This window comes from Onychostruthus taczanowskii, unplaced genomic scaffold (genome assembly GCF_017590055.1).
Source record: "Onychostruthus taczanowskii isolate IOZ18803 unplaced genomic scaffold, ASM1759005v1 scaffold42, whole genome shotgun sequence".
Classification (NCBI taxonomy): domain Eukaryota; kingdom Metazoa; phylum Chordata; class Aves; order Passeriformes; family Passeridae; genus Onychostruthus; species Onychostruthus taczanowskii.
In genome coordinates, this window is record NW_024501682.1 from 3,924,024 (window position 1) to 3,938,679 (window position 14,656).

The 14,656-nt window shown below is 35.2% G+C and overlaps 1 protein-coding gene across 2 annotated transcripts in view; it reads right to left on the minus strand.

The window, feature by feature from the left end:
- The window catches only part of LRPPRC (leucine rich pentatricopeptide repeat containing), an 84,653-nt gene that overhangs the window by 43,115 nt on the left and 26,882 nt on the right, over positions 1–14,656 (minus strand). For both annotated transcript variants that reach the window (XM_041413596.1, XM_041413595.1), the window contains exons 15-23: positions 11,721–11,748; positions 9,431–9,488; positions 8,194–8,300; positions 7,903–7,980; positions 7,520–7,573; positions 6,705–6,818; positions 5,364–5,494; positions 3,836–3,921; positions 2,019–2,223 (exon numbers count right to left, since the gene is read on the minus strand). In XM_041413596.1, coding sequence (XP_041269530.1) covers positions 2,019–2,223; positions 3,836–3,921; positions 5,364–5,494; positions 6,705–6,818; positions 7,520–7,573; positions 7,903–7,980; positions 8,194–8,300; positions 9,431–9,488; positions 11,721–11,748 — 861 coding nt within the window. The remainder of the gene's footprint in view (positions 1–2,018; positions 2,224–3,835; positions 3,922–5,363; positions 5,495–6,704; positions 6,819–7,519; positions 7,574–7,902; positions 7,981–8,193; positions 8,301–9,430; positions 9,489–11,720; positions 11,749–14,656) is intronic.

Below are 14,656 nucleotides of genomic sequence, written 5' to 3' on the forward strand. Positions count from 1 at the left end.
ATCAGGAACACAAAACACTAGTAAAACCACTACTGTGGAATATTTTAAAATACCCCAGAGCTTATTTTAGATGCATGCTAATGACCTGCAGCTAAATGACAACATTTCAGCATGATACTTGAGCTGTAGGATGGCAAACAATAAGCACTACTACTGAAAGAAATGACTAACACTTATTTCAGTCACTCATAACTTTCAGAATACTCTAAGCATACATATCTAAGAAAAACAAACAAGCCCAAACCACAACACCTCCCCCTTGCCAAAAAACAAACACCTCAGTGAAAATGCAGTTATACCTCCTAAGCAAATTATGCAGAAAAAAACCTTCCAAATTCTGTCTACCATCAGAGAAGATGCAGTCTCCCCACCCATAAGGTGGTAAAAATCCATAAAAAATTAGCTTACTTTGCTTTTTATTTATATATATGAACTATACTTGGCACCTCTACAGCTGAGGATCAATGACTTCGACCATACAATTCCACAGTCTGGAACTACTTTCCTCTTCATGAATCTAGTCTCATCAAAAGTTCCTCTATTAATAAAAAAACCTGCAACTTTTTATAAAGTTTTCCCAAAAACTTATAATGAAAAAAAAACTGGAATCAAAATAAAGTAACACTCATTACTGTCCCCCTCTTCAACTGCACATGATCCCACTTTTACCTACACCATCGTACACTACATCTCAAGTGAAAAGAGCTGAAGTAGCACCAAGTACAACTTGCATGTCAATGTGCATAAAGCAATTATGCAAAATGCAGCTGCTCTTATGCACACTGCAAAGCATATCAGATCTTTTTCCGACACATTAGTTACATATGATTGCAGTTAAATTACTTTCATAAACATCTGCCTAGCTTGTGGTGCAACCAAGGCAGAGTCACTGACGGAGAAGATGCACACTACATTCTTAACTGTTGACCACTTTATTAAAACACTGTTTTTAAAAGAGAATGTGCACACATTTACCAAGGGTTAGCTCTTGCGCAAGAATTTTCAGTACAGAAATGTTATACAGACCTTGCACACCCAGAATACCTACAAGAATTAAAAGCCCCTAAATGGCTGACTTGTATGACAATATGAAAAATTCATTTATTTCATAGATAGAGGTTATATTTATGCCAGTAACATTTTGTTTACATGAACTAAATCTCAAGAAATTGATTCATAAACTCTAGTTACAAGCGTCAAAAATCCAGGAACTACAGAAGTGACACACGAAAGAATAATAAAAGGATTGTGCATGTGGTAAAGGAAAAGCAACTCTTGCCTTAATTTTAAAAGGAAATTATTATAAAATTCATATGCATGTTAATTCAAATAGCCTACACCTCATAATGAAAACTTATGCAAAGGAATAATGCACATGAAATTAAAGATACTTCCCAAAAGAATGCCTGTACGAAATACCTTTTCTCTAATAAATGGTACTACAAGTATATAAAGGCAAAACCCCTCAAACATAACAGACCAGACAGTATTTTCTTTGAATTTTAAATTCAGCAGCACAGCAGCCTACTGGGAATGATATCAAATTATTTGAATTACATGAATTAAAAATACTTCAGTATTCAACAATCGCCCTGCAACTCACCTGAGATATACTGGAAGGCACAGCAAAATAACGCTTTTTTGATGTGAAAACATGTTCCACTTAACCACAAGAGCTGAGACTGCACCTATCATGCTCTGAATAGCGATCTTGTCAAACAGACTTTAGAACAAACTAATTCATAAGCATATTCCAACATATAGCCACTTCATCTCTGATGTGCCCGTAAAACACAGCTGCTGTTCCAAGAGATCATGACATGATGTCTAGCTGATGAAAAGAGACTTAGCTAAATGAAGAAAACATATTTGTTCATTACTGCTCTAAGATCACTTCAGTAATTGCACGTGCGTGAGCACTTCCAGACACGTATGCGCAGCTGTGAATTGTGTACACAGGTCATAGAACACATATAAATATCATAACTTCGTTCATCTGAAGCCCAAGCATAGCTTACTTTTCAAGGTGAACTGTAATCAGAGGGGCATGAAGGGCAGCAGTTTGCACCAACCCCAGGTTTGCAATGGTGTCATGTAATCGATTCACTGTTTCAACTTCACCTCGCATGGCAGCGGCATTAAGAATGCGGAGAAAAGATGCAACTGTTCTGCCGGAGATAGGAACATCCTTCTCTTTCATCTCCGTTAGAATGTTAATAGCATCTACAATGAAACAACACAAAAGACCCTTAGGTAATTTCATGTGGGGAAAACAAACTGCTATTAAAACAGCATTTCAAACCCAGCAGGAATGTAAATTCTGGTGTATAATGCCGATTTCAAGTTAATTACTACTTGCATTTCTAAACGAGACTACAATTATAAATCCACAATAGCATGGTTTTATCATTTTCCTGCAACTTTGACTACAAATTATAGATAGGAACTGTGTGCCCACTTTGCACTACATAACCCTGTACAGCCTGCCCTATAGCTGCAAGATTCTACTAAATGGATGCTTTTATCGTTCAATGCTAACATCTGCTAAATCACTCCATTGTTTCTTCAGCAGATGGCTTGTCACGAGGCCAGATAATAAAGATATGTTTACACTGTATATACAGCCAGACTAATGGTCTGATACCGATAGGGCCTGTTTGCTGTGTCGATACTAATTAGCCAAGGAGAGCCAATGAAAGCTTTCTAACAGACTGCATGTTAAAACATTAGGTTCATTAAGCTTCATTAGTAAGGCGGAAACAAACATTTTTGTATATGGAATAAGTGCATTTTTATAATGTTCTTAATTACTGCATAGACAGAATGTTTTGACCACTTTAGATTTGGCTACATTTCTGAATTATTTTATTTTCTGAGGGACATTTGTGGTCTTAAAAGCAAGCTCATATTTTCAAACTGCTTAATGTAGAGGTGGACATGATCTGATTTATTATGATTTGGACAACAGCAGCTTTGTTTATTATTTTTCTAACAGTAAGCTTAAAAGGCCAAGACAAAGACTTACATGAAAAAAAACTGTATTAGCTTTTTTATTTTACAGTGTTTTAAATAAAACCATTACATTTTGTGTCTAGGCTTAAACCATGTTTTATAGTGTTAGTGTAGTTGCTACTCTACAAAGTCATAGAACTCAATATTCAGAATCGCCTTTTAAAGCTAACAACAGTCTAGAGTTCTTTTTAAAGACAACCAAACCATGTAAGCCACAGAATTCTATTAGACTAAACTACAAAAATGAAAGAGCTAACAGCTTAATGCAAACATCTAGAAACATGAAATTTTGTAGAACACTCATTAAAAAGCCAAAATTTCCAGGCAGTTTACAGATCGAATATAAAATTCAACAGCAAACACAAAAAAGAATAGTAACAGAAAAATATATACTTTTTGAAAAGTTCATTTTTTTTTTTGCAGTACTTGGCTCTTATGAGAGGGTTATGTTTATAGGTTTTATGTTCAGCCTTCAGACCTTCTTAAGCAAAAACAAAGCCATTAGTCTAGGCACATACGCAATTTGTGCCATAAGTCATGATCTTCAAACTCAATCCAAACAGCAATGCTAATAAAAACTAGCTGCAGAAATGCAAAAAGCACTGAGCTGTGCAAATGTAAATGACAAGCTTGCCAATCCATTAAAACTAATGGCCTGCACTGTCCAAGCATCTCTGGTTGAATTCACATGCAAATTTGTATGCAAAATGTTCAAGCACTTTTCAGGACATGATATACCATTAATATCAAGTCACATTTTTATTCTCAAGGCAAGATACCTTTATTATATAGCAGAAACACACAATGAAAGCAAATGGATTACCTTCCAGTCTACCATGCTTTTCTAAGACTTCAACCAGTGCTACGTACTTTCCACTGTCAAGAGCAACAGGTGAATTCTTAGGGAAGCTGAAAATTAAAGCATTAAGAATTTTATCAACAGAGGCTCACATTTTATAGCTTCTGCTTAAAGATTTATTTTTAAAAGTACATAACACAGCAACAGCATTAAGAGGTAAAAATGATAGTAAATCTCGAAGGAAAAATCTGATAAAATTGGAAAGTGTATCATTAGAACATGATTTAAAAAATATGATCCACGCACCTTCCCACCCTCAAAAGCCAAAGGTTATATCTCTGAGAAAGAATCACATGGTTTAATTAATGATTTGGTAGTTATTGCATAAAATAGGGTATTTTTCAGAAGCCAGGGAAGAAAACTGCAGATGCAGATGACTGGAACAGGTCTATATTCTTTTTGACAGAGAGATTGAAACTATTTGCCTAAATTAAAAGCCACTATTTTGAAATTTCTGCTATGCATTGTTTCTTTTTTCTGGAAGTACTAAAAGTTAATTAATTCTTTCACCACTGTTTCCTTGTATAACAATCCAAAGAGACACTTATTTGCAATATGAGGCTATGCTTGAGGCAGATCAGTAAAAAAGTGTTTCCCCAGTGAAACTCCAGCAGAAGACTGAATTTCACTTCTGCAAACTCACACTGGGGACTATGTGAGAGCAGAACTGCAATCAAAGCCAATACACAACCCTTATTTGTAGAGTGGCAAAATACTTTATATTCACAACTCAATCAATTCACATAATTTCTAACACTAGCAGGGTGTAATGAGCACCTGCCTGCCAACCTACTGAAAAACCTAAGCAAGTACTTTGTGGGTGTATGTGAGAGAGAGAGACCCTGAAAGTCACATATAACTTGGTTTTGAGTCACTATAGCACCAGACCAAAAGGAGCCTTTTGAGGGAAAAAGGAAAGGAGCAAATAGAAGGATCATCTGCAAGAATTTGCTCCAGGCTAAGTCATGCATGGCATGTTTTAGCTGGAAGCTAACTTTTACAGCCAAGATCCAAAGAACTGAACATAAAAATTTAAAATAGAATGTTTGTAGACAGTCTTCAAGTAACACTACTCAAACACTGCTATTCTAAAAACAATATAGGTGTCCTGCACTCTAAACACATTCTAGGTGCTTTGTAACATAAAATACAGGTACCCATCCTGAACTGTAAATTAAGCCAAAAATAAATTTAGACACTCTGCACGTTTAAAATAAAAACAGAACACATGTTATGTAGCAATCTGCCTTTTTCAAATTAAAAATAAAATAAAATTACTGACCACACAAAGTAGCTGCTTCTAATGTCCAATTACACAAAGCAAATTTTTTGTTTCCAGAAACCACACCCATGACTGTTTTAAATGCACATACATTGTTGGGGAAAACTAATTAAAAATGGATGAGGGGGTTAATACTCAACCTACTTAATTCAACAAGGTCTGTGTATCAGCATAAATCTCTGTGACATGTTTCAGTGCCGGTGTACTTACACTTTTTCTTTCAGGTTCATTGCCTCTTCTACATTATCATGTCGACAGCACAAATTTATTAAGGCTGCATAGCCACCGACAACCATGTCCGGTTCGTATTTGGCTTTCACTTCAAGGGCTTTTTGCATATTCTAAAAAAGGAACAAAGCAAAGATGTGAACGAGAGGAAAAGTCAATCTGACATTATGAATCTTATACATTCAGTGTGCAGTTACATGACTGCTTTAGTGCTTTTAGTAGCGCAGGATCACATATGAAAACACAGTGCTGTAATGCTTTAGGAAATTTTAAGAGCGAAAGCTGTTTCGCAAACATTATTTTTGTAGAACACCTTTTACATTAATTTGAGAATAGACTTCTAAATTAATTGTCTTGCTTTGCATTTACATTTCTTGCATTTTTTAAAGTAAGAGACTTATTTTCTTTTAATCCCAAGACCATGAACATGATTAACTCATATTTTAAAACAGCTCTTATTTATTTGGAATTCATAACCATTTTCACCTGGTACACTGCCAAACACATTAACAAAACTACTTTCTAAAGAATAAGAAACTACTTAATAATTCCATAGAAAGCTTATTTTTCTATAAATTCTTATTCATGTATTTGACCACTTTGAACTTGCAATGGTGTTTCCATCTAGGCTTATTTCATATGCAAAATTGTAGAGATACACCAGCGAGATACTCAACTCTTTCTAAATTGTGTTCATAGCAGCAGAGAATATTGTGCTATCACCTGCACAACTGTTACTGTTCCTATATACCCAGCATTATAGGCAGGATCATCCTGAACAAGAAAACGAACAAAAGTGTGGTGATACCCCACAAATTACAGACACACACTAAATGAATGTAAACTACAGCTGGACGCCTGCCGAATGAAGGCAAGAGACCCTTTATCTCAGAAGAGCTTTCCTCCTGCAGGAAAATGGAATTTCAATCCCTGCATTAACAATCTACTAATATTTGAATTGCAAATGACTAGTGCATGTATCAGTTGCTTGACAATCTAGATATAAGAGACCGGAGCCATGGCTTGAAAGGACATTTGGCATGTATGATAAACCTATCACAGCTGTTACTATCATTCACTTTGCAGATTATTGTAAACAAACTTCAGCAACCCCAAAACATGCCATTCAAGGTGTTGCTGAAATTAGTTAACCTTTTGATTTAATTGCTTTTTGCACTTATGTTTGATTTATAAGCATCAAACCATGAAACCTGAAGCACTGCACTTGTCTTTGCTTAACTGTGTCTTTCCATAACACAGTCATTATGTCCCTTTAAAAATATAGCTATGTGTTTCCAATTATCTCTGCATTGCTTAAGATACCTCTTCTTCACAAAGAGCATGTATGAGTTGTTTCAAGACATCTGTAATAGGCTGGTTTTCAGCTTTTCGCTCTTCTAGTTTCTTCTCCAAAGCAGACACGTCAGATTTAGCACTCTAAATGGAGGTAACAGAAAGAATGTCAATTGTGAAAACACCCTTTCCCTGAACAACTTGTCGGATCACTTTAATAAAAGACAGACAAAATAATCCTTTTCTTTCATACTCAAAGAAAATTTTTTAATCATTTAAGGTGCTTTTATCTGTTTAAATAGTACATACTAATTGAAGACTTGAGTCAGGATACAGTAAAAAAAACCCCCAACATTAAGTCACATATCTACAAAGGTCAGCATTACTATTTCTATCGCACTCAGTTCTTTGTGTTCAGGGAAGTAGGAAATATTCCTTTTCCCATTGCCCCTTTGCACAGATCAGAAATGTAAAGACTAGATACTCGACCATTAGAAGCAGTATGGATTTATATGGTTCCTGCCACTCAACTGGATCACTGTAATTTACAAGCATGAATTAAGCCTCACACCACCACTGTTAACTAACTAGAACTTTCAAAAAAATATCTACCAGGCAGGGAAACTGAGGCACAAGACCTCAGCCAACTCCAAGGTCAAGTATCAGGTCTACATGAAAACTGGGATAGCCTTTACTCATTCTCTGGAAAGTAACCTCTGAATATCAAATGGTAGATTTAAATAACATTAATATACTTCCATGACCTGAAAGCTAGTGATTACACCCCATATCCAAACAGTATTATTACAGTAAGAACAAGAACAGCTATCTGTGAATTTACTTACTTCTGGAATGTTGTCTGTAGACAGGGATTTTTTATGACACAGCAACCTTACATCCTGAAATTCAGTAAGACAAAAATATCACTGATCTCCCTCGAAGTTCAATCTCTAAGTAAGCATATCATACTCAAAAGGTTCAAGGTAATTATATAATAGCAATGGTAAAAAAGCTGTGTTCTGCAGCATTATTACACTGACTTGAAACAGCACTTATTAAATGTATCCCTTTCACATTAGTAATGAAACCAGCTACAACAGTGAAAAATCATAGAAAGGTTAAAAGGCTTACATATAATCACTGCATGAAGATTTTTATTTTAAAAAGGAGAATATATTCAGAGATTTTTTTTTTTTAGATTCAAAGTAATTGCTATAGAACCACAGACCTTAATTAATTGAGGAACTTGAGAGGAGTCCAGCAGTCTGCAAATGCCGTTGTAGTGGCTGGTAGGGATAACTATATTCTGTACCAAGAGGTGGGGAAAAAAATTATATGAGTTTTGAAACAGAACCAAACTGAAATTTGTCTAACAGAAATTATCTCAGACGTAATTCAAGTCTCCAGCTCTTGCATGTCATTGAGAAGTGGTCTGGTTGTACTTAAAAGCAGCAATTTCAAACCTAATAGATACATGTCAGGCAGGACAGGCATTATGTAGCAAAAAATGAAATGGTACCATCTTCTTCAGCTGATGGAAGTATTGTCTCAAACGCTCCTCCTTGGCCTGTACCTCTGAGTCACTCATGCTGTCAATCAAGTGATACAGAAAATAGCCAACAGCTTCTGTGGAAAAAAAACAAGAGAAAGCATTCCACTAAAATTACCGAGACTGTCATGTTATCAAGATTAATTTATAAGAAATCATTTTGGTGTGAGATGTCACCCTGATGAGAGGCTCTGAAATGGCAACAATGATCACTGAGGCATAGAGATTATGTGGTTTGGGAGCACATATCTAACTGGTGAGTGAAAGGAATATTAATTATTTTCAGACCTAGTGACAGCTTTTCAGTACAGAATCTTACTTCAATCTATTTTTTTCCACTACCGTGTGACAGAAGTGGTACTGCCCAAGGCCTTCTCCCCCTTTCCTGCCTGCTACCCCAAATAGTTGCCACAAATATTTTGTCATTGCTCAAAAGAAAAAACAGATTTCTAACACTTTGCATATTTATTCTGTACATTTCACCCATTATATTCCATTACCAAGCTACATTAAATATTGTAATATTAATATAAAAGCATACAAAAATATTTTAACCATTCGAGTAAGTAACACTGAAGAAACTGCCTATTAGCCAATGAAAATTAAGATGAACAGATTTCATCAAATTATGCTAAGTTTCTTGTCTATGCAGTGCAAAAATACATGGGGTCCTGTAGCTCTTCCGATAACAGAAAGAGTATCAAGTACTACCATCCCAAAGGTTAGCTCTCCCCATACCTCCTTGCCCCTCTAGCTCTGAAGGAGGGGGAAAAACCAAACCTTTTTAAAAAAAAACACATTAAACAAAAAAAGTATACTTATTTCAAGGTAGAAGATTTGGGATACTAAGTACCATTTCGCCTCACAAAATCTGTACCTTTAATACTAAATGTAAAAGTAGGTTGAAAAACTGTTTTTTTTAAAAGAAGTATTTAAGCACTGATACTGTAATCCTTCTCCATTTTGATCTATAAATTCAGAAAAATAAATCATTATCAGTAAGATTTGTTTATAATTAAAAAAAAAAATCTCGTGGATCTCACAGAATATGCGCTGATTATTTGAATCAGGATTTTACCCAACATGTTTTCAAATTTCACTTTCAAAAAGAAGCAATCAGTGTTTACTGTTGTAATCCCTCAAACCCATCATTACACAGAAGAACGGATTTGTGGATAAGTTACAATCATAGAAATTGAAACTCTACCAGTTGGTCCTGGAGGCGTCAGGCAATAACGTTCATCCTTGTACAACAGTTCTGTTATCTGGTGAGACAGAATAATCGTACATTGCAGCCAAAAGAAGCAAGCAAGGACAAATAGCATCTGAAATTGAATTCTCAAAATAATAAAGCATCTCTCTGTTAAAGTATTAGTCTTTACCACATCATAGTCATTCCCTAAGAAACACAAAGGGGTTTTTTTGGTAAATAATAGGGTTTTCTTGAAAAAATATTGCAACAGAAATGCTTTCTGAGGTATAGCATTAAGACAGGGAACACTCCAGTATTCTGTTTATATATCATTCTACAGGAAGTTAGCTATCCTAAGACACTGCTTAACGTGTGTCACTCCTGGAGATGCTACAATTATGTTCTAATTTACCAGAAGGCTGAAATTGTCCTAAAAAGCTTCTTATTTTTTATATCTGAAAGAAGCAAATACAAAAGAAAAATAAAGGAACAACATTCACCATGCTCTGGTAGAGTTAAGGTAACTAGTACAGCTAGTTGTAAATAAGCTGTTGTAAACAAGCACAATTTTGAATGCCAAAACATGCGTTCATAAAAATTAATTACAACTACATTTAGCACTCGTTTGATCCATCATGCAAAACAAAGAAATATATAGATTTTACCTCTACTGAAAGAAAAGAAGCATTTACCCAAAAGCCCTCCACATCTTACCTACAAATACTTTAACCCAAACAACATCACTTGCAAATCATTTGATTCTTCTTAAGGAAATTGAATCATTTTTATGAATTACATCGTCAGTTAAAAACTGAAATTGTGCTTCAAGAATTTTTCTTTTATCTCCCATGACTCTAGAATGCAATCTCAAAGAAGTCAGAAGGAGATGCATTCTCACTGCCAAAGTGCTGTGTTTTAAGTAATGGCAAAAGGAACCCTGACCTTCAATTGTTGATGAAAACGAATAAATAATGACAGAAAATACCGAATGTGCACCTGAATATCTTATCTATTACTTTTCTATCAACACCATGGACACTGTTCACAGTGAAACTACAGCTTTTTTCTGCCCTTTTCCCCGTATCTTCCTACGATAACTCAATGCACTCTGCAATAAAATCCAAGGAAGTCATAACAGTTCTTCTGAATCAGAATACCAGAATACTAAAAGCGATGAATTACAGAAAAAAAATGTGTAATATTATTTCTAAGTGTCTATTTACTTTCCAAGTTAGCATTTCTTATTTTACAAGTTCAATGCAGGTATTTACTCTTAAACTTAGTGAAGACAACAAAATTTCTTTTTCTTCCATTGTGATGAAGAACAAAATTAACTCTAGATATTACTTCACATGCAGACCACTATTACTTCAGCTCTCTGCCCTTCAAAATTATTTTCATAATGGGACCGATAAGAGATCCCCCTTTTTCTTTCCCTGCTCTCCGTTTTTTTAATGCAAAAAAGGAAGGAGAGAGGCAGCAGACAAAAATATCCTCTCACCAGAATCATCACATAGCAGTAAAAGGTAGTAAAATGTAAAAAAAAAAATCCTGAACTGGTTTTATGCAAATCATTGATCAGAGACTTTCCAAATCTCAAGCTCCATTTCATTCCAAGATTTGTGAAATCTAAAATGTACTTTTAATCAGCAGTTACAGTACTGAAGAATAACAATAAAAAGCACAGTGCATCCCTTCCCCAAATTCTGAAACCACATCCAAAGCAGTATTTGCCAACATCTCCCCTATTCTAATACTGTGCAAAATGTAACAACCATGTTATGTTGCAGTTTCTTTCTAATGTAGCCTAACGTAGGGTTGGGCAAGATGATCAGTAATTTCCCTTTGAGTTCATACCCGTAATTTCTTTTATTTGGCTCTGACTTCAATGCTATAAGTGATATAACAAAAACTTTGAAAAACTACGTCTGCCTTTCTATTTTGTTAGCACCAGGATGAGGACAGAGAGAAAGTTTAAGGAGGGCAGGAAAGTTAATTGATGCCTGATGGCACAACCATGGCAGACTTTGGTCCAGAAACTACGACCACTTTCAGCAGTAACCACATTGATCTAGAAACTGCAGTAGAATAAGCTAAATGATACAGTAACACCACACTTGATTTTTCCCAATTCCACATAACTGTCTGATTTGAAAACTCAGTTTGATACACTTGTTCGATCTGCCACTGACTTGCTCAAATTAGCAGGTCTACCATTTTCAGTCTCAGAATTCAGATTTTCAATAATGCACCATAAACATGCGATGCCAGAAGAATCTTGATTTACAGTTTTATCTCCACTTACCTTGCTCCATAGATGTACATCATCTGAGCTGAAGAGGGCAGCAAAGGATAACAAAAGCAACAAAATTATTTTACTCCTGTAGCTTTCTTTAAAACAACACAGAACATTAACACTGAGGATCTTATTTAAATGAAATGAAAATACAATAATTGACACATACTGTTTAAACCAGTTTGTACAGAATAACTTTAGGGCTTTTTATTATAATCAATATGGCTGTGATTTCTGCTAAAAAACTTAAAATAATCCAACATTCCAAATAGATCACTTACGACTAGAAAGTGTTTTAGCTTTGGTCTTAGTTCAATTTTTTAACATATCCTAATTGTATTTTTTTTGTTTTATACTTCTCTATTTAGCATTTCAAGAAAATAAGCTTCTCTCAAGCTGCACTTTACATGGAAAGCACTTGATACATGGAATTTGCTAGGAAAAAAAAAACTCTACTGTGCGTTAGACATTTTATACACCAAGATAACTACAGGCAGCTACTAATGCATCTATTCCATGCAAAAAAATAAAGTAATTAAATCTCTTAAGGTATAATGGTCATTATAGTGAGAGAAACACGTAATATTTTAAAAAGCAGAAAACAAAACACAGAGTTTTCCACTCATAGACTGAAAGAGAGTTTGAGGATGAACATTCTCTGTACATCATGAGGTTACAACTAAAAATCATGTCAACCAGTTCACCAAAGTATGAAATCCCCGACATCTTAATGTAAACCAGCTGTCTCAATTATTAAAAACCTCACATTTTCCTGTAATTCATAGAACTTCAAAAGTCTCACTGGAAGTTACAAGTTTTCAAAAATTGTAACTTTCTGACAACTAAAAACAGCACTAACATAGGCAAGGGTAAGAGAACAAAAACTTATTACATGATTTTATCTTCCTGTAATTCTCATTAAAGGAAAGTAAGATGTCAGTCTGAACAGATGCACAAAGCCTTGAACGCAATCACAAAAATTTAGGATTTAGTAAGTTCAAGCCTATGAAACATTTGTTCTTTCTGTGCAACTGCCACTTGTATTTGAAAATGAGTCAAATGCAGGTCCACACAGAGGAAAAAGAAAATGCCATCTGTGAGGTTAGTTAAGCTTTGTTGGGTGAACTCACTCCACCACTGACAGCATGACAATGAACTGCAGATATCAAATGCATCAATTTCCTAAAGTACTTGACTCTGAAATAGTAATGGTACATCAGGCAAATAGAATGGGAATACTTTGAAGCAGTTACTAGAGAAGAGCAGTTTTAACAGAAATCCATAAACTAGTCTGCCACAGACATTGTTCATATGTCCTTGGCATCCCTACCCTGTACTTTTGTACTCCAATCCTGAACTTTGTTCATTTGAACACTCAAGGCCTGCATTTAGCCATAAAATTTTGCTGTGGTCTTTACAAAACCTGCAAATATTCTTTCTTCTCTCCTATCACACCCTCAAGTTTCATGCTCACGCTGTTATAGCTATTAAGTTTAAAACAGAAAAGGCAAAAGGTGAGGTATGCTTTCAGAAATAATGTAAGGGTAAAATCTGAGCACAGGTGACCTTGAACACAGTGTCTGAAACCAGGTAGCAAAAAAGGCAAACAAAAGAATAATATAAAACAGATAAACAAAACTTCTGGTACACTTAAAAGTGGCAATGAAAGCTGGGGTAAAAAGTGAAAAAAAACCACCACCACCCCATCCCCCCCCAGAAAAAAATCACATCAAAAGACCCTTAACCTTAATTTCTATCAGAATTCTGAACTTTCAGCCCAGATGGTCAATAACTGTTGTAATCAGAACAGCAGGAATTGTTCCCACCATGAGGAGAGTAACTGTTTCACTTGGGCAGAATGTAATATTTAGCAACTAGTTTGCTAGCAAGATGATGGCATTTTAAAGATACTTTAAAAGCACATTCTGGACACCTGATATTTCAGGCTAGTGTTGGTTGTGTGCGGTAAACATTAGCATGGTTTGCTTTCTAGTGAAAATCCTACTTCAGCTGGATATTTATCTATACTTATAGACAGAAAATGTCTTTAGAAAATCTGTTACTTAATAAATCTGAAACAGATGATTCTGAGGCTGAGTATTAAAGGAATAACAACATACTCCTACTGGATCTAAAATATTATTTCACTTATCCCTTGGATGCCAAGGCCAGCTAGGGCCTACCTAAGAAACCAAATTTCAACACTGGTTTGCTTTTTCTCCTCCTTTTCCTGTGATACAACAGGATCAGCTAGATAGAACACGCAATTTACTAGGAAATTATTTTGGTCATATTCACCTGTTACGTTTCACTAATATCCAACCAAAAACAGTTCTAATTCACACTCATTACAAAATTCCAAGAAATAACAAAATCAGCCTTCAAACCCTGGTCCTCAGTAATATTAGGTGACTTCTCTTCTTCCCTGTGGTGTAGGCATGCTGAAAAAAACCCTATCATTCCCAGTTGTAAAGATGTGACTGGGGCAAGCAGTGCATAGTAGAAGTGCTTGCTAATTCACATATACTTGCATAAGCTTAAGACAATCTTGCAAATACACAAGGAACCTTCCTTGCAGAACAGGACCATATGACTGTGAACACAAAGTTCTGGCAATGTAGCTCAGAACTAGGTGTTACGTGTCAGTGTTCAGGAGCCATATTAACCCAGAGGGCACAGAAAGTTAGCAGATGTAGCAGAACAAGCGAGGGTCCTACTGGTATTTCATCTTCATCAAGCACCCTATTACTTTACTGGTTAATAGTGACAATCTTTAGGGAAATCTTACAGTAGCACAGCTGTTTATTAAAAAAAAAAAAAAAAAGTGAATAAAGATAATGTTTACTACCCAAATGTTTACTGCCCTAAGTTTATATAAGGGCACAAAGCACAGAACAAAGAATAATGAAATTCTTTTTCATCTACTACATATAATGTTTCAAGTG